Source organism: Archocentrus centrarchus, unplaced genomic scaffold, assembly GCF_007364275.1.
Source record: "Archocentrus centrarchus isolate MPI-CPG fArcCen1 unplaced genomic scaffold, fArcCen1 scaffold_68_ctg1, whole genome shotgun sequence".
Classification (NCBI taxonomy): Eukaryota; Metazoa; Chordata; class Actinopteri; order Cichliformes; family Cichlidae; genus Archocentrus; species Archocentrus centrarchus.
The window spans coordinates 672,749-692,604 of NW_022060284.1; the positions used below are offsets into that span (position 1 = coordinate 672,749).

A 19,856-nucleotide genomic window follows, 5' to 3' on the forward strand; every position below is an offset into this window, starting at 1 on the left:
TCCCATCACAGGGTGTCGCATCGAGCAGTTTTTCCAGATTAATATAATGTTATATTTGGCACTGGGAAGGCAGCAATATCATCCACTGAGAGATGGAATTGCTGGAATGAGGCTGGTGATAAGATATGCTGCAGCTTTATCAGCAGTGAGACTGTTGTTACGTTTAGAGACTAAAAACGACTTCAGGTTTGGGAAAAGATGGTGGCTGTGGATAAGTGAAACACACCAGTGGCTTTAACAGCAGCACCTGATGGAAACTAAGTGTCTTCTAGTCTAAGGGTTAGGGGACACAGTCAGAGGGGAGTTCTTAAAGAGTAGCTGAACACCTCCAAGTGAATATCACATCTTTTTGTAAGAAATGACAAAAACTAGTTGGTGAAAAAATAATTTCATAATAAGTGACATGAATGTGTGTGCTCTACTCACTGGGAAAAACTGATGTTTTTGTTGTTTTACAGCATATGAACTTCGGATTTTGGTTTTTGGAAAGAGTCAGACTAAAAAAGCAATTCTGACCAACTTCATCACCGGAAAAAAAGATTTTGTTTTTCCAAAGATGTCCCTGTCCTGCACGGTCACTGAGGGCCAGTATAAGAAAACACACCTAAAAGTAGTGAAAACCTCAGATGTCTTCAGTTTAGCCGGAGATAAAGTGAAGCACGAAATGAAGAAGTGCGTGGCTCTTTGCCCCCCTGGACCGAATGTTCTGCTGCTGTTGGTGAAGCCTTCTGACTTCACTGACGAGGACAGGCAAAACCTAAAGTTCATCCAAAGGTTCTTTGGCCAAGATGCTTTGAAATACGCAATGGTCATTTTGACACATAGTGACGAGAAGAAAACTTCAGCGGTGGATCGACTCATACAAGACTGCAGACAAAGGCAGCAGAGAATCGAGTTTGATAAAAAAGATCTATCAGAGCAGGATCTTCAAGAACTCATAGAGAAGATGGTGAGCATAGTGAATGAAAACAGAGGCAGCCATCTGAACAGAGGTGAAGAGGCTGACCCCATGAGAGATGCTTTCAAACCACCTCTGAACCTCGTGTTGTGTGGGCCACATGAAGTCCTGAAGACTTTAGCGGCCAATGCCATTCTAGGAAAGCACCAGTCTGGCCAAACTGCTGACCCCTCAGAGTGTGTTAAGAATGAGACCCAGGTGAACAGACGTCTGGTGTCCCTGGTGCTGATGCCTGCTCTGTATGGAAAATCTCCAGAGGAGGTAAAGAGTTGCACTCAGCAGTGTATTTCTCTCTGGAATCCCGAAGGTGTCCACGCCTTTATCCTGGTCCTACCCGTGGGTCCCCTCTCTGATAAAAACAACAAAGAGTTAGAGATCCTCCAGAATGCTTTCAGCTCTCAGGTCATTGACTTCACCATGATTCTCTTCGGAGTCGAATCAGATCCCACGGATTCAGCTGTTGTCAACTTTGTTTATGGAGACAGAAACATCCAGGAGCTCTGTCAGAGCTGTGGAGGACGAAGCATCATCTTCAACATCAAGGACAAGCAGCAGGTCTCTGAGGTGTTGCATATTGTGGAGAAGATGACGGCGATGGGATCGAAATGCCTCACAAGACAAATGCTTGTTAAGCCTCGAATGCTTAAAGTCATCAGACAAACTCCTGTATGGAAGACAGACAGTAATCCCAACAACAGCCCAGACACTCTCAGAATAGTGATGATTGGGAAGACTGGTTGTGGGAAGAGTGCAACTGGAAACACCATTTTAGGGCAAAAATGCTTTTATTCTAAAGCCGCCATGAAGTCAGTGACGGAGGTTTGCAAAAAAGCAATAGGAGAAGTCGGTGGCCGACCTGTTGCCGTGGTCGACACGCCTGGCTTGTACGACACAAGTCTGTCCAACAATGATGTGAAGAAGGAGCTCGTGAAATGCATCAGCTTGTTGTCTCCAGGACCTCACGCATTTTTACTTGTGGTGCAGATCGGTCGCTTTACCCAAGAAGAAAAAGATACAGTGGAGCTCATCAAAGAGTTTTTTGGCCACAAGTCAAAAGACTTCATCATCGTTCTTTTCACCAGAGGGGATGATCTTCAAGATCAAACTGTGGAGAGTTACATGGAAGAAGTCAGCGATGACTTTGTTAAAAAACTGATCGACGACTGTGGTGGAAGAACCCACGTGTTCAACAACAGAGATCAGGGAAATCTTTCACAAGTCACAGAGCTGTTAAACAAAGTACAAACAATGGTGAAGAAAAACGGTGGCAGCTGCTACACTACAGAGATGTTCCAAGAAGCTGAGGCAGCCATACAGAAGGAGATGACCAGGATACTGAAAGAGAAAGAAGCAGATCTAGAAAAAGAGATGGAGGAACTGCAACGAAAACGTGATGAAGAAATTCAGGCAAAAAAGAAACAAATAGAACAAGAAAGAGCAGAGAAAGAAGAAGCACTGAAGGAGAAGGAAGACTTCATTAACCAGGAGCAGGAGAAAACAAAGAGAGAAGAGGAGAAGAGAAAACAGGAGAACAGGGAGTCACTGATTCATGAAGAAAATCTGCGAATGCAGTGGCAACAAAAACTTGAAGCTCTTGAGCAGAAAATAAAATCTGAATGTGAAAAAAATGTTCATGCTGACAGAAAGCTGATGGAAAACCGAGAAGAGATGAAACAAGAGCGAGAGGCTTGGGAAAACGAACGCAAAGAATGGTGGGAGAAACGAAATCAAGAAGATGCACAGAGGAAAAAGGAAGAGCAAACGCAGCTGAGAAAGCTCAATGAAGAATATGAGAAGGAAAGACTTGAATATGAAAGCAAAAGAAAAGACGAGGATCGACTCAGAAGAGAACAAGAGGAAAGAGACTGGAAAGTAGCGCAGGAGATCTATGAGGCAAAGGTGGAGGACATGAAGAAGAAAAATGCTGAAGAAGCCAGAAAACAAGCGGAAGAGTTCAACGAGTTCAGACAGAAATACTCAGTCGACTTTGCAGCTCTGACAGCAAAACATGACAGAGAAATGGAGGACATGAAGCATAAGCAGCAAAAGAGCAACGCCATCATGCTCAAACATCTGCTCATGAAGAAAGAATACAAGAGAGACTTTGACATGCTGAAGAGAAAACAAGAACAACAAATGAATGAGCTCAAATATCATCTTTCTGCCCAAAATGGAGGCGAGCCAAACGAAGAAATAATAAATCAACTACAGCAAGAACACGAAGACCAGATCAATGACTGGATAGAAGAATGCACACTGAAGGCTGAGGGAGAGAAGTCCTGCTCCATCTTATGAGACAGTCTTTGGTTTTAAAACTCGCCAAGATTGGACTGGTTTTCTGATACATGAAACTGATGCTTTTATTGACACAGATCATTGTTAATCAAGCTTTTATACAGAAAAACAAAATTTAAATGAGCTTGTTGCAAAATGTCTGTCAGCAATCTTCTGTTTTCACTTTTCCACATATGGACTTAAAGACATTCTGCAGAAAGTGTTACACAAAATGATTCCTCTGTTAAGATTTCATCACATATTTACAACAAAAGCAATGAATGTGTTTCACTTAAGTGTTTTTTCTTGTGTGAATTAAAATCAAAGTTTGAATTAAATTCACTGAACAAAGGCAAAAAAGGAAATATTTATCAAGGATGCTCACCCTAAACACAGCACAGTGGTTCATTTATTCTTCAGCAGTGTGGCTGCAGTCTGGATTTATATAAAGACCTGGATCATTTTGAATCTTTAGGGTAAGACGTCCTGACTTTGAAATATTTATAGCAAGATATGTGGTAAATTCATTTCATAAATTTGCTGCCTGTTAGTCCTCAACAACAATGATATATGCACATTTTCTTAAACCACATATGGACAAAAATGATGACTCATATATATAACCGTGCTGTGGTTGGATGGTTGGACACCTTGGTGTTGGCTCTCACTGCGGTATTGTATCACTTCCTGTTCCTGTTTCGGAGCACAGTGTTTTGCTGTCTGTTAGCTGTTATATCTGTATAACTCGATTTATCTGGATAATAACATATTTTAGTGTAATCTTCACCTACTTTAAATAGCATACTCTTTGCTGAATCACCTGTATTCACATTACTCACTTTATTTGTTTTTAGAAATTCGCTAGCTTAGCTCAGCTAGTAGCTTAGCCCTTAGCCGACTCACTACCAGCATGGCTTCTTCTCCTGTCTCTCCTGCACTTTCCTGCTCTGGGTGTCACATGTTTAGTTACTCCTCGGCCTCCTTTAGCAGTAACGGTACTTGTAATAAATGTAGTCTGTTTGTAGCTCTGGAGGCCAGGCTTCTGAACTGGAGACTCGGCTCCGCACCCTGGAAAATCCTACATCTAGCCAGGCCCCTGTAGCGGGTGCGGACCATGGTAGCTTAGCCGCCGTTAGCTCCCCCCCAGCAGATCCCGAGCAGCAGGGAAAACAGGCCGGCTGGGTGACGGTGAGGAGGAAGCGTAGTCCTAAGCAGACGCCCCGGGTACACCACCAACCTGTTCACGTCTCTAACCGTTTTTCTCCACTCGGCGACACACCCGCCGAGGAACAAACTCTGGTTATTGGCGACTCTGTTTTGAGAAACGTGAAGCTAGAGACACCGGCGACCATAGTCAAATGTCTTCCAGGGGCCAGAGCAGGCGACATTCATGGAAATTTGAAACTGCTGGCTAAGGCTAATCGTAGATTTGGTAAGATCGTTATTCACGTCGGCAGTAATGACACCCGGTTACGCCAATCGGAGGTCACTAAAATTAATATTGACTCGGTGTGTAACTTTGCAAAAACAATGTCGGACTCTGTAGTTTTCTCTGGGCCCCTCCCCAATCAGACCAGGAGCCACATGTTTAGCCGCATGTTCTCCTTGAATCGCTGGCTGTCTGAGTGGTGTCCAAAAAATGACGTGGGCTTCATAGATAATTGGCAAAGTTTCTGGGGAAAACCTGGTCTTGTTAGGAGAGACGGCATCCATCCCACTTTGGATGGAGCAGCTCTCATTTCTAGAAATCTGGCCAAATTTATTAATCCTCCTAAAAACTGACTACCCAGGGTTGAGACCAGGAAGCAGAGTTGCAGTCTTACACGCCTCTCTGCAGCTTCTCTCCTCCTGCCATCCCCCCAAAACCCCATCCCCATAGAGTCGGTGCTGCTCCCAGACCACCAAAAACCAAAGCTAAAATCAGCAAAAAGCTATTTAAGCATAAAAATTCAAAAACAATAAATAATACAGCTTCATCAACTGCACCAAAGAATAAAACAATTAAATGTGGATTGTTAAACATTAGGTCTCTCTCTTCCAAGTCCCTATTAGTAAATGATTTAATAATTGATCAACATATTGATTTATTCTGCCTTACAGAAACCTGGTTACAGCAGGATGAATATGTTAGTTTAAATGAATCAACACCCCCGAGTCACAGTAACTGTCAGAATGCTCGAAGCACAGGTCGAGGAGGAGGATTAGCTGCAATCTTCAATTCCAGCTTATTAATTAATCAAAGACCCAGACAAAGTTTTCATTCTTTTGAAAGCCTGACTCTTAGTCTTGTCCATCCTAATTGGGAAAATCAAAAACCTGTTTTATTTGTTATTATCTATCATCCACCTGGTCCTTACTCAGAGTTTCTGTCTGATTTCTCAGACTTTTTATCTGATTTAGTGCTCAGTTCAGATAAAATAATTATAGTGGGTGACTTTAACATCCATGTAGATGCTGAGAATGACAGCCTCAACACTGCATTTAATCTATTGTTAGATTCAATTGGCTTCTCTCAAAATGTAAAGGAGCCCACCCACCACTTTAATCATACTCTGGATCTTGTCCTGACATATGGCATAGAAACTGAAGATTTAACAGTATTCCCTGAAAGCCCCCTCCTGTCTGATCATTTCTTAGTAACATTTACATTTACTTTAATGGATTACACAGCAGTGGGGAATAAGTTTTATTACAGTAGAAGTCTTTCTGAAAGTGCTGTAACTAAGTTTAAGGATCTAATTCCTTCATTGTTATGCTCTTCAGTGCCAACACAGTGCAGAGCAGCTACCTAAACTCTGCTCCCAGTGAGGTTGATTATCTCGTCAATAGTTTTACATCCTCACTGCGTATAACTTTGGATACTGTGGCTCCTCTGAAAAGGAAAGCTTCAAATCAGAAGTGCCTGACTCCGTGGTATAATTCACAAACGCACAGCTTAAAGCAGATAACCCGAAAGCTGGAGAGGGAATGGTGTCTCACTAAATTAGAAGATGCTCATTTAGCCTGGAAAAAGAGTTTGTTGCTCTATAAAAAAGCCCTCCGTAAAGCTAGGACATCTTACTATTCATCATTAATTGAAGAAAATAAGAACAACCCCAGGTTTGTTTTCAGCACTGTAGCCAGGCTGACAAAGAGTCAGAGCTCTGTAGAGCCGAGTATTCCTTTCACGTTAACTAGTAGTGACTTCATGGATTTCTTTACAAATAAAATTTTAGACATTAGAGAAAAAATTATTCATAACCATCTCAAAGATTATTCTTCATGTTCGGCTGCTTTCAGCACTGCTGGTATTTGTTTAGACTCTTTTGCTCCAGTTGATCTTTCAGAGTTAACTTCAATAGTTACTTCCTCCAAACCAGCAACATGTTTGTTAGATCCCATTCCTACAAGAAGTCTTTCCAATTATTGATGCTTCAATCTTAAAAATGATCAATCAGTCTTTATTAGTTGGCTATGTACCACAGACCTTCAAGGTGGCTGTAATTAAACCTCTACTTAAAAAGCCATCACTGACCCAGCTGTCTTAGCTAATTATAGGCCAATCTCCAACCTTCCTTTTCTCTCAAAGATTCTTGAAAGAGTAGTTGTAAAACAGCTAACTGATCATCTGCAGAGGAACGGTTTATTTGAAGAGTTTTAGTCAGGTTTCAGAATTCATCACAGTACAGAAACAGCATTAGTGAAGGTTACCAATGATCTTCTTAGAGCCTCTGACAGTGGACTCATCTCTGTTCTTGTCCTGTTGGACCTCAGCGCAGCTTTTGATACTGTTGACCATAACATTTTATTACAGAGATTAGAGCTTGCTATAGGTATTAAAGGTACTGCACTGCAGTGGTTTGAATCATATTTATCTCATAGACTCCAATTTGTTCATGTAAATGGGGAGTCTTCTTCACACACTAAGGTTAATTATGGAGTTCCACAGGGTTCTGTGCTAGGACCAATTTTAATTACATTATACATGCTTCCCTTAGGCAGTATTATTAGAAAGCACTGCATCAATTTTCATTGTTATGCAGATGATACTCAGCTTTACCTATCAATGAAGCCAGATGACACACATCAATTAATTAAACTGCAGGAATGTCTTAAAGACATTAAGGCCTGGATGACCTCTAATTTCCTGCTTCTAAATTCAGATCAAACTGAAATTCTTGTTCTCGGCCCCACAAATCTTAGAAACATGGTGTCTAACCAGATACTTACTCTGGATGGCATTACTTTGGCCTCCAGTAACACTGTGAGAAATCTTGGAGTCATTTTTGACCAGGATATGTCCTTCAATGCACATATTAAACAAATATGTAGGACCGCTTTTTTGCATTTGCGCAATATTTCTAAAATTAGAAACATCCTTTCTCAGAGTGATGCTGAAAAGCTCATTCATGCATTTATTACTTCTAGGCTGGACTATTGTAATTCATTATTATCAGGCTGTCCTAAAAGCTTTCTGAAAAGCCTTCAGCTGATCCAAAATGCTGCATCTAGAGTACTGACAGGGACTAGAAAGAGAGAGCAGATTTCTCCCATATTGGCTTCTCTTCATTGGCTCCCTGTTAAATCTAGAATAGAATTTAAAATTCTTCTCCTCACATACAAGGTCTTGAATAATCAGGCACCATCTTATCTCAAAGACCTCATAGTACCATATCACCCCAACAGAGCACTTCGCTCTCAGACTGCTGGCTTACTTGTGGTTCCTAGGATACTTAAGAGTAGAATGGGAGGCAGAGCCTTCAGCTTTCAGGCGCCTCTTCTGTGGAACCAGCTTCCAGCTTGGATTCGGGAGACAGACACCCTCTCTATTTTTAAGATTACACTTAAAACTTTCCTTTATGATAAAGCTTATAGTTAGGGCTGGATCAGGTGACCCTGAACCATCCCTTAGTTATGCTGCTATAGGCCTAGTCTGCTGGGGGGTTCACATAATGCACTGTTTCTTCTCATTCACCTTATTTACTTTGTTTATACTCCACTCTGCATTTTATCATTAATTGATATTAATCTCTGGCTCTCTTCCACAGCATGTCTTTCTCTCCCCTCAGCCCAACCGGTCGCGGCAGATGACCCCCCCTCCCTGAGCCTGGTTCTGCTGGAGGTTTCTTCCTGTTAAAAGGGAGTTTTTCCTTTCCACTGTCACCAAGTGCTGCTCATAGGGGGTCGTTTTGACTGTTGGGTTTTCTCTGTATTATTGTAGGGTCTTTACCCACAATACAAAGCACCTTGAGGCGACAGTTTGTTGTGATTTGGCGCTATATAAATAAAATTGAATTGAATTGAACTGTGGTCCTGGCTTCATGGCCACATCCCTGTGAGACTCTACAGATTTAAATGAATTAAACTTCAACTGTGTAAATCACACAATCAGCAGGCTCAGTCACTATTCATAATTCAAAACAGTTATTGAGGCAGTTCATGACTTCAAACCTCTGACTGACATTAGACTCAGCGCCTTGTAGAGGGTGGTTATCTGCCCAACAGAAAAGAGCAGTGTTCCAAATTCAAAAAACACTTTAAAGTTATTTATGGGCATTAAATACATTTACTGTCTCAGTAAATGAGCTTTGCTCAGTGTTGTCAGCTTGAGTTGGACTCTGTTCTTTATGTTGCTTCTTAACTTGAAGGACTGCATACGATGCAGCTCGATGTGACGTCTACATATGGCCAGTCTGCTCCGAGTACTTTGAAATTATTGACTATCACTCATTTAGTGTCTAGTAACACGTAGGCCAGATAACACATGGGGTTATCGGGACCCCAATGTGTGTATTGTTATAAATGAGTCACCTTTAGTTTGGCTTGAATTGAAACTGGTTGCTGTAGTTGCAGTTAAAATATAATTATGAGCTGGCCTGTTTCTTTCGCTGCCCCACATCCACTCTGGATCACAGATTTATATTCATTTATGTTCGGCTTGTGTTTTTTCCCTCTCCACATTTTTAATTTTTATGTCATCTCTGTCTGGGTCCGCTATGTTCTGTGTAATAAGGGACCCACCTTTGAATGCAGTTCTGATGGAGCTCAGTGGAGGGCGGCGCTCTCACAGAGTCCCTGCATCTAGAACTTTGCTTGTTGGTAATGGGTGAACTTACACTTGGCAGACTGAATGCGCCTCATAAACAGAGCTCTGCGCTGTTACAGGAGACACGTTTAGTATATGCAGATGTCGGGCGTCTGGCAGTTAGATTTCAATTCAACTACTACAAAAACAAAAGCTGTGCCTATTGCAGCTAGGTGGAATCCTCCTCTCGGGGTTCTGCAGTCTTGGACAGATGATGTCGGCAGGACTGAGACCTCTAGAACAGAACTTAATCCCAGGAGAATTGCTCTAGTATCAGCATATGCTCCAACTGTTGTTGATGCTCTAACGTGCAGAATGCTCGAACTAGCTGATTATTCTTTCATTGTTGGGTCAGATTTTAATGCTGTGTGGGACCCAGTAGTTGATAGAGCGAACGCAATGGCTTTGGGGGAGCAGTGCCAGGCTACGGGTGCTGTTAAAGCTCGGGCCAACAAATCCTTTTCTACAACTGATTTTATTTTTCACTTCATCAATAGAGCAGTTTTACTCCCAACTGCTTTATCTGACCATAAAGGTGCTCCATTACTTTTACTTTTAAGAACAATAACGAGTAGTGTTCAGTACATTAGTACCGACCCCAACACTGCCTGCTACATTATGTCAAAAAGGAAGACATTTTTCTTTGGATCTGATAGGTTGAAAGGCAGATCTACGTAATATTCCTTAACTAGCATGTTTAGCCAGTAGCGCACACCGATATCACATCATCTTTTCTAACAGTTCACACTATCCATAATCAACATAATTACAGCTGCCTGTGTTCAAAAACAGAGTACTAAAAACTCACAGTATCACAGTAGTTGATTGGGGAAAGAATGGGGTTATCATAGCAGATGTTAAATCGGTTTACATAAACACCTACATACCTGAGTGCAGTGTAGTTTGCTGTGGTCTGCTGGGAGCAGCATTAGAACCAGCACAACAACAGAGTGGATAAACTGATTAGGAAGGCTGGCTCTGTGATTGGCTGTAAACTAGACACTTTTGAATCTGTGAGAGGGTCACTTTGTTACCCATCATGGATGACCCTGTCCACCCTCTGCACCACTTACTGAACAGCAGAGGTGGGAAGTAACAAAGTACATACTTCATTAGTGTACTTAAGTAGATTTTTCAGGTATCTGTACTTTACTTGAGTATTTATTTTTCTGAGTACTTTTTACTTTTACTCTCTACATTTTTACACAAGTATCTGTACTTTCTACTTCTTACATTTTCAAAAAGACTCCTTACTTAAGTTTAACACGTCAGAGAGAAGTTTGTATTTCTGGTCACTGTGCCGTCAAACATCAAACAATCTGAGCCTAACAGTCACAGTCTGAGGAACAATAACACATAAGAGACAATTGTACTGGGGCATCCTCCCTCCCCAGGGCTTATTGCATACAAAGACATTAAAGAGGCAAAGCTGTATAATTTCTGTATCATTTATAGCGCTATAATCAGGGGTTACAGGGGGTCGGACTGAGGGCCCATGTAAGTTGTGCTCGTGGTACTTCAGCATCTTAGCTAGCGCTACTGAAGAGGAGCGAAAATAAAGAGTAACTGTGGCAGGTAATTTTAAATGCAATGTTTCTAAATGCTCAACAAATATCAGCAAACACACAAAGTGTGTGCAGTTTGTCACACAGTGTGTCTGCGAGCTAAAAGAAGAGCTGCTGTGTTTCAGGGAGAGCAAAGAGAGAGAAGTTCACTCAGAGAAAGAGGACAGGAGAGGAAGAAGAGAGGTTAGAATTAAAATGACTGGAAAACAAACTGAAGTATGCTGACTTTGTGTTATTCAAAGATTGTATGAAAATACTGCAGTTTAGTGTGTAATAAATAGGTTAGCCTGTTGTACTGTATTTACAGTAAAGCTCTGTGTTGATGGTCACAGTTACAGGTTACATCAGTGCAGCAGAGATGAGTTTGAATCAAAGCTGCTGATGCTGAGATTCATTCACTGAATCCAACATTTCTACAGCCTGATACTTTTACTTTCTTACTCTGAGTACATTTCAGAGCCTGTACTTTTACTTTTATTTAAAGAAGTTGAGCCAGTATTTTAACTTTTACCAATGTATCTTTTAATACAAGTACTTGTACTTCTGCTTAAGTACAGAATGTCAGTACTTTTGCCACCTCTACTGAACAGGCAGTGCCTTTTTTAAACAGACTGATTCACCTCTGCTGCCACAAGGAGAGATAGAGGAAAACCTTTATACCACATGCCATCACCCCTTCATAATACACTAAAGAGGCAGATCAGCTGCACATGGCGGGTGGTTAGCACTACTGCCTTCCAGCAAGAAGGTCCTGGATTCGAATGCACCACTTGGCCTTTCTGTGTGGAGGTAGCATGTTCTCCCCGTGTCTGTGGGTTCTCTCCGGTACTCCAGCTTCCTTCCATAAAGACATGCAGTTAGTGGGTTAGGTTGCTTATAGGTGTGAATGTGAGTGTGAACGGTTGTCTGTCTCTCTGTGTCAGCCCTGCGACAGACTGGTGTCTAGAGTGTAGCCTGCCTCTCATCCAGTGGCAGCTGGGATAGACTCCAAATGTCCTGCAACCCTGAACTGAATAAGTGGAAGAAAATGAATGGATAATATTACTGTTATTATTGCCATTTATTTCTATTTTAATGCTGTGTTTGTGTTATTATTATTATTATTGCAACAATTAATAAATTATCTCAGTAATTATGAATATTCCATTGCTTTCCTCCTCAGAGGGAACACATAACTAGAGAAATAAAATAATAATAAATAAATATCAGTGAAATTCTTATTTTAAACACTGGTGTCACACAAAAAAATTAAAATCTGTGTAGTCACACAGTTTCACTCTTACTGCCATGACCAAGGAGTTCGGTGATGTTTTTAAGTTCTGGTTCCTGATTTCATTTCAGTTTTTGTTATATTGTTATTTTTGCTTCCTGTTACACAACAAGATGGTTCCTGGTTTCAATTTCTTGGCTGGCTGGGGAGTTAAAATTAAGGTTATAAGTAGACAATGATTAATATGGTATTTCTATTACTGTTTGATTATTTATTTTCTTAATATGATCATGTAACATATGTGATAACCAACTGGAAATAATGGTCTCGTCCCTATGGAGCCCCACTGTGTACAAATCAAAGAATAATCAAAAAACACAAAAGAGACACAAAATATGCATTTAACTAAAAGCACTGCACAGTATTTCTAACGTGATTTGTACCCTTCTGTTGTCACTGCCAGCTGCCATTGTAGCAGTTGCACACATGTAACCACAGTGTGTCAACAACTGCTGCATGTGACTGTCAGAACGTCCTGTGGTAAGAGAACATCTCAGTGTGCAGAAACTCTAGGCTGTAGCCATCAGACTTTTGATTTCTCAGCATAGACATGATCAGATTGCAGAGTGCTTTTCACATTTTATGTAGATTTATGAAGTCTGAATGTAGCTGAAAGCAATCAGAGCAGAGCTGCTGAAGTTTGAAGCCACTCCTTTGCTACATATACTGAATCATATGATCTAAAACAGCCACTGGCCCTGACCTCTGTAAACACTCTGTAATGAGTTTATGGGCTCAGTCAATCATTTTCAGCTCATACTGAACAGAATATTAAGTTTTTTTATTTAAATCTTAGAAACACAAACTGCAGAAATCAGAGAACCAAAGTTTTTTTGATGCTGGTGAAATTTCAATACCATTTATATATGAAAAATTACACACACACACACACACACACACACACACACACACACACACACACACACACACACACACACACACACACACACACAGAGGGTATGACCCACCTATATTATTCATTGATTTTTTTTTAAATCTTCAGACTTTATGAATAAAATGAAAAGGCCCAAACTTAAATTAGCTCACTTTAAATAACCTTCTTGAACAGCTGAGAACAGAGTTTCATTTCCACTTCAATCAAAACTCACACAGCCATATTACTTTTTTTATAGTAGAGTAAGCATAAGGGGTGGGTGACAGCAGTGAGAACTTTTTTGTTTTCCCAGTTTTGAAATTCCTGCCTTTTGACTGCGTGTGTGTTTGGTTTTTTTATATGTGGCTTATTTTTAATATAAGAGCTCTGAGGAAGACGGACACAGACATTTGGTGAGTACACAAAGAAAATGTAGCAATATATGCAACAAATGCAATGCTTGTGTAGTATGACTAAACTGATCTAGAGCATTAAGAGATTGTGTAACATTATAGAATGTCGACTTAAGAAAAACTGAAATGGGGTACATTTCTGGTGACATATCAGGGAAGTACAGTAAGTAGGCTGAAGGTAACATTGCAAAGTTTCAGTCTAGATATTCAACTTTTCAATTCAATATTCAAATACATTTTTTAAACAAAATACCAAATACTTTATCAGAAAACAACAATGAGCACACAACCAAAAACCAATCCTCAGATACAGCCACTCTAACTCTGTCAAAAACCTTCTTTGCATCTAAAGATTAAAAAACTTGTCAATATTATTTACAATATTTAATACTCCTCTAACATGAAAACCCTGCCTTCTAGTTACAAATCCATTCTGGTCTTTATCAACAAGCTTTTTCTAAAATTGTACAGTATATTAAAAAAAAGGAATTCTGCAGTCTTACATATTATAACATTTGGCAAAAGACTTCACTGGTTTTCAAAATGATAGAATTAACATGCCATTCTTAGAATTTTGAAGGCTCATTCTGAAATGCTTCTAGAAACAACAGTGCTGTTAATTTATTTTAAGTTTATTATTTATTAAAAAACAAACAAACAAAAAACAAATCACCACCTTATCATGGTGGAGGGTATTGTGTGTCCCAGTGATCCCAGGAGGTATGCTGTCCGGAGGCTTGTCCCCCTGGTAGGGTCTCCTATGGCAAATTGTCTGGCCCCTCACCCAGGACCAAAGAGCAATTCAGAAGACCCCTATGTATAAGGTCATCAGGGGAACTGTTTACCCTGCCAGGGATAGCGTTACCAGGGAGCTTGACCACCTGGTGGTGAGTTGGATCAGGTGGTGGGGGACGATGCTGGACAGAACCGGCGCACCTAAACCTATTGTGAGGGTGTGCTGGGAACGCCTGGCAGAAGCCCCAATCCACGAGATCTTCAACTCCCACCTCTGGCAGAACTTTGACAGCATTCCAAGGAAGGCTGATGACAGGTCCGAATGGACCATGTTCTGCACCTGGTAGTAATCCATGAACCAGACGGTGGTCACTGGAGGTGAAGGGAGCCATCAAGCTGAAGAAGGAATCCTATTGGGTTTGGTTAGCCTGTGGGACTTCAGAGGCAGCTGACGGATACCGGCAGGTGAAGCGGAACATGGCTCGGGTGGTGGCCAAAGTAAAAACTTGCGTGTCAGAGGAACTTGGTGAGGCCACGGAAAATGACTTTCTGATGGCCTTGAAGTGATTCTGGCACTCCGTCAGGCGGCTGAGGTGAGGTGCCGCTTCCGGCGCAGCGCGAGCAGGCAGCCAGTTTCAGCAGCTCCGCACTCATTCCGTGTTTTTTCCCATTTTGATTAGTATTAGATGTGTTTTTGTGTTTCTGTATCTTCTGCTCTTTTTCCTCATGATGGAGCGGACTTTTTTCTGGAAAACTTTGTTTTTATTTACCCTTTTTATGGTGTTTATGTCTGGAGATTGCGAGAGTGGCCATGCTCCTATTGTTTACTCTCGGGACCAGCTGATCTCCATCGGGAGCTCCGCTGTGCCTACTCCTGCAGAACGACTCGATATTCCCCGCGAACTGAGAAGGAAGAGACGCGGGAGACGTGCGGGCATAGGTCGTCGTTGCCAGGGGAGAAGGTACAGACCCGTCATCCCGTCCATCATCATGGGAAACGTGAGATCTCTTCCCAACAAAGTGGACGAGCTGACGGCGCTAGCGCGACATCAAAGGAGCTACCAGGAGAGCAGCCTCATGTGCCTGACGGAGACGTGGCTAACCGAGCTAACCCCGGACTCACACATAAACATGGACGGCTTTCATTTGATCCGTGCCGACAGAACCAAGGAGAGTGGTAAGAAGAGGGGCGGGGGTCTGGCTGTGTTTGTAAACGATAGATGGTGCAACTCCAGACATCTAACCATCAAAGAGACGCTCTGCAGTAAGGACATTGAACTGCTCGCTGTTAGTATGAGGCCGTACTATCTTCCTCGGGAGTTTTCACATGTTATTGTGATAACTGTGTATGTGCCGCCCTCTGCTAACGCTGCTGCAGCCTGCGATGTCCTCCATGCTACTACCAGCAGACTCCAAACACAGCACCCACAGGCCCTCTTTCTGATCTCAGGGGACTTTAACCACGTCTCCCTGTCCTCCACTCTCCCCACCTTCACCCAGTATGTCACCTGCCACACCAGGAATACCAACACACTGGATCTACTGTATGCCAACATCAAGGAGGCATACAGATCATCACCTCTGCCTCCCCTGGGGGGCTCAGATCACAACCTGGTTCATCTCCAGCCTGTGTACAAACCCTTGGTACACAGAGAACCAGTTGTGACACACACAGTGAAGAAATGGTCTGAGGAGACTGAAGAAGCTCTGAGAGACTGCTTTAGCTCCACTGTGTGGGAAGAGCTTTGTGCCCCTCATGGGGAGGACATCGACAGCATCACGGACTGCATCACTGATTACATCAATTTCTGCGTGGAAAACACTGTGCCCACCAGGAGGGTATGGTGTTTTTCAAACAACAAACCCTGGATCAACTCTGAAATAAAGGCTCTCCTGAAGGAGAAGAAGAGAGCCTTTAGATCAGGAAATAAGGAGGAGCTGAGAGCCGTGCAGAAGGATCTGAGAAAGAAAATCAGGGATGGAAAAAACACCTACAGGAAGAAGATGGAGGACCAGCTACAGCAGAGCAACATCAGTGGGGTTTGGAGGAGTTTGAACTCAATTTCAGGCCACAAACCAAGCCCTAGGGTTGTGGGAGACTTAGAGTGGGTGAACAACCTGAACCAGTTCTTTAACAGGTTTGACCAGCCACCCACCCCTCCCCCAGCCCAGTCCCCCCTGCTGTCAGCCCCACCATCTTTAATCACTGCCAACCTTTCTTCTTCTTGGGACCTCACACCTCTCAGCTCTCAGCCATCACCCACCCCCTTCACTTCTGAGGACTCCATCTCACAACCCCCATCCCCCACCTCTATCTTGTCCCTCTCAACTCATCATGTGAGGAAGGAGCTACGTAAAATCAAAGTGCGAAAGGCTGCTGGTCCAGACGGCATCAGCTCCAGGCTCCTGAGGTGCTGCGCAGATCAACTGTGTGGCATCATGGGATACATGTTCAACCTGAGCCTGAAGCTGGGGAAAGTACCACAACTGTGGAAGACCTCCTGTGTGGTACCGGTACCAAAGACCAAACATCCAAAGGCTCTTAGCAGCTACAGGTCAGTAGCCCTGACATCGCATCTAATGAAGACCCTCGAGAGGCTGGTCCTCAACCATCTACGCCTCATGGTGTCGTCTTCGTTGGACCCGCTGCAGTTCACCTACCGGCCTGGCATCGGGATGGATGACGCCATCATCTACCTCCTGCACCGAGCTCTGACCCACCTGGAGAAGCCTGGAAGCACTGTGAGGATCATGTTCTTTGATTTCTCCAGTGCTTTTAACACCATCCAGCCAGGACTTCTGAGAGACAAGCTGGAACTGTCAGGAGTGGACCACCACATCTCCGAGTGGATACTGGACTACCTCACTGACCGCCCACAGTAAGTGAGGACACAGGGCTGTGTCTCTGACAGGCTGGTCTGCAGTACGGGGGCCCCACAGGGAACTGTGCTGGCACCGTTCCTCTTCACCCTCTACACTGCAGACTTCTCCATCAACTCCCCACGCTGCCATCTGCAGAAGTTCTCTGACGACTCTGCCATAGTTGGCCTCATCACAGGTGAGGATGACTCAGAGTACAGACAGTGGACTCAGGACTTTGTGGGCTGGTGCCAGCGGAACCACCTCCTGATCAACGCCGCTAAAACCAAGGAGCTGGTGGTGAATTTCCGCAGGCGCAGACCCACCACACGGACACCGGTGAACATCCAGGGAGTGGACATTGAGATAGTGGACTCTTATAAGTACCTGGGTGTTCACCTAAACAATAAACTGGACTGGACTCATAACACTGATGCGCTCTACAGGAAGGGTCAGAGCAGACTCTACCTGCTGAGAAGGCTGAGGTCTTTTGGAGTGCAGGGGACACTCCTGAAGACCTTCTATGACTCTGTGGTGGCATCAGCCATCTTCTATGCAGCAGTATGTTGGAGCAGCAGCTTATCTACAGCTGCTGCTCCAACATACTGTTGCATGTTGGAGCAGCAGCTTGCCTACAGCTGAGAGGAAGAGGATAGACAAGCTCATCAGGAAAGCCAGCTCTGTCCTAGGATGTCCTCCCGACTCAGTGCAGGTGGTGGGAGACAGAAGGACTCTGACCAAAATAACATCACTGATGGACAAAGTCTCCCACCCCATGCATGAAGCTGTTGCTGAGCTGGAGAGCTCCTTCAGTGACAGACTGCTGCATCCTAAATGCACAAAGGAGCGTTACCGCAGATCCTTCCTCCCAGCAGCTGTAAGACTGTATAACCATCACTGCTCCCAACAAAAACCACAATAACCTACACAATGTAGGATAATATATAATATACTGTAAATAGTCCGGCCTGTTAAGGTTCAACACACAGGCACATCATGTACATTGTATATAGTGTTATTATTAGTAGTATTAAGGTTAATCTTGTTTGTTGATTTTATATATATATATATATATATATATATATATATATATATATATATATATATATATATATATATATATATATATATTAGGGGTGGGACTTTAACGCGTTAATTTCGATTAATTAATTACAGGGAAATTAACGCGTTAAAATTTTTAACCCATTTTAATCGCACTTTGCACCGTGGAACGTTTCTCAGTGCACGTTCCAGGCATACAGATTATATCGACGCACAATGTCCAAATTAGGGGCTGCATCCTGCCAAGGACCCGGCCCACGTCTTTCGCAACCCACAAAGGCCGGAAGTGAGCGGCTAGCCTTCATATCAGCTGTCGTCACCTCTGCGTAGCTCATGTCGCCTAGCAACCGTGAGTGCGAAGCACAGCTGTGTAAAAACAGCTGTTAAACGGAGAATGAACTTTTTCTCCTTTTTGTGGTTTAATTTTAAGTCTTTAATTCAAAATAAGCTGTTAAAACAAGCATAACACATTTCAACATCAAGGAATACAGCTGAGAGAATGATTAATTTCCAACTATAACAAGTGAGACATTAATGTAGAGTAAAACTATCCAGTTATGATGCTTAACTTTAATTTCAGGAGTTTGCTTATCACAGGAGCACTTCCACCTTCATTGGTCTGTGTAGTAGACTGGTGGGAAAATAAACAACATTTAGAAGTTTAAGCTTATGTATATTGATTTATTCATCAACTAAACTTAAATTAATATTTCTCATGTCAAATATTGAAATGCGATTAAAATGCGATTAATTTCGATTAATTAATTACAAAGCTTGTAATTAATTCGATTAATTTTTTTAATCGAGTCCCACCCCTAATATATATATATATATATATATATATATATATATATATATATATATATATATATATACATATATATATATATACCTGGGTGTATATATATATATACTGCTGTTACACCCAAATTTCCCCTCTGTGGGACAATAAAGGATGTTTCTTCTTCTTCTTCTTCTTAAAGCGGTGCTTTACTCACATGGTTTATAGTGCGGGTGAGGCACTGCTGACTTCAACTGAGGCTATAGTGGGGCGGTGGAAAGAATACTTCAAGGACCTCCTTAATCCCACTGAAACACCTTCTGTAGTGGAAGCAGAGTCTGGGGATGAGGGGGATGACCTTCCCATCACTGGGGGTGAGGTCACCGAGGTGGATAAACAACTGCTTGGTGGCAGGGCCCCTGAGGTGGACAAGATTCACCACGTCCTTCAGGGTATCCTGTGGGAGGTCCTACGGGAGTATGGGGTGTCTGGCCCGTTGTTGCGGGCCATTCAGTCTCTGCACAACCGCAGCAAGAGCTTGTTCTGTATTGCCGCCAATAAGTTGGACTCATTTCCTGTGAGTGTTGGATTTCGCCAGGGCTGCCCTTTGTCACCAATTCTGTTCATAATTTTTATAGACAGAATTTCTAGGCATAGCCAAGTGGTGGAAGGCTTCTGCCTTGGTGGCCTCAGAATCTCGTCTCTGCTCTTTGTGGATGATGTGGTCCTGTTGACATCATCGGGTGGTGGCCTCCAGCTGGCAGTGGAACGTTTCACACCCTCCTTTCCAGCACCCTGACATAGGCTGAGTGTGATCCCCCAATAGTTATAGGCACACTGTCCGGTCTTCCTCCTTAAAGCAGCTGGCATAAGAATTAACACCTCTAAGTCTGAGGCCATGGTCCTCAGCCGGAAAAGGGTGGAGTGCCCACTCTGGCTCAGGGACGAGTTGCTTCCCCAGGTGGAGGAGTTCAAGTATCTTGGGGTCTTATTCGTGAGTG

The 19,856-nt window shown here is 42.8% G+C and overlaps 2 protein-coding genes across 2 annotated transcripts in view; one reads left to right on the forward strand and one right to left on the reverse strand.

The window, feature by feature from the left end:
* prdm6 (PR domain containing 6) overlaps positions 1 to 19,856 on the reverse strand; it is a 157,896-nt gene that overhangs the window by 75,939 nt on the left and 62,101 nt on the right. The window lies entirely within an intron of this gene.
* Positions 557 to 3,253, forward strand: LOC115777742 (GTPase IMAP family member 8-like). The gene is made up of 2 exons (XM_030725709.1): positions 557 to 2,263; positions 2,375 to 3,253. Exons 1-2 carry the CDS (start codon positions 557 to 559, stop codon positions 3,251 to 3,253), a joined length of 2,586 nt encoding a protein of 861 aa, XP_030581569.1.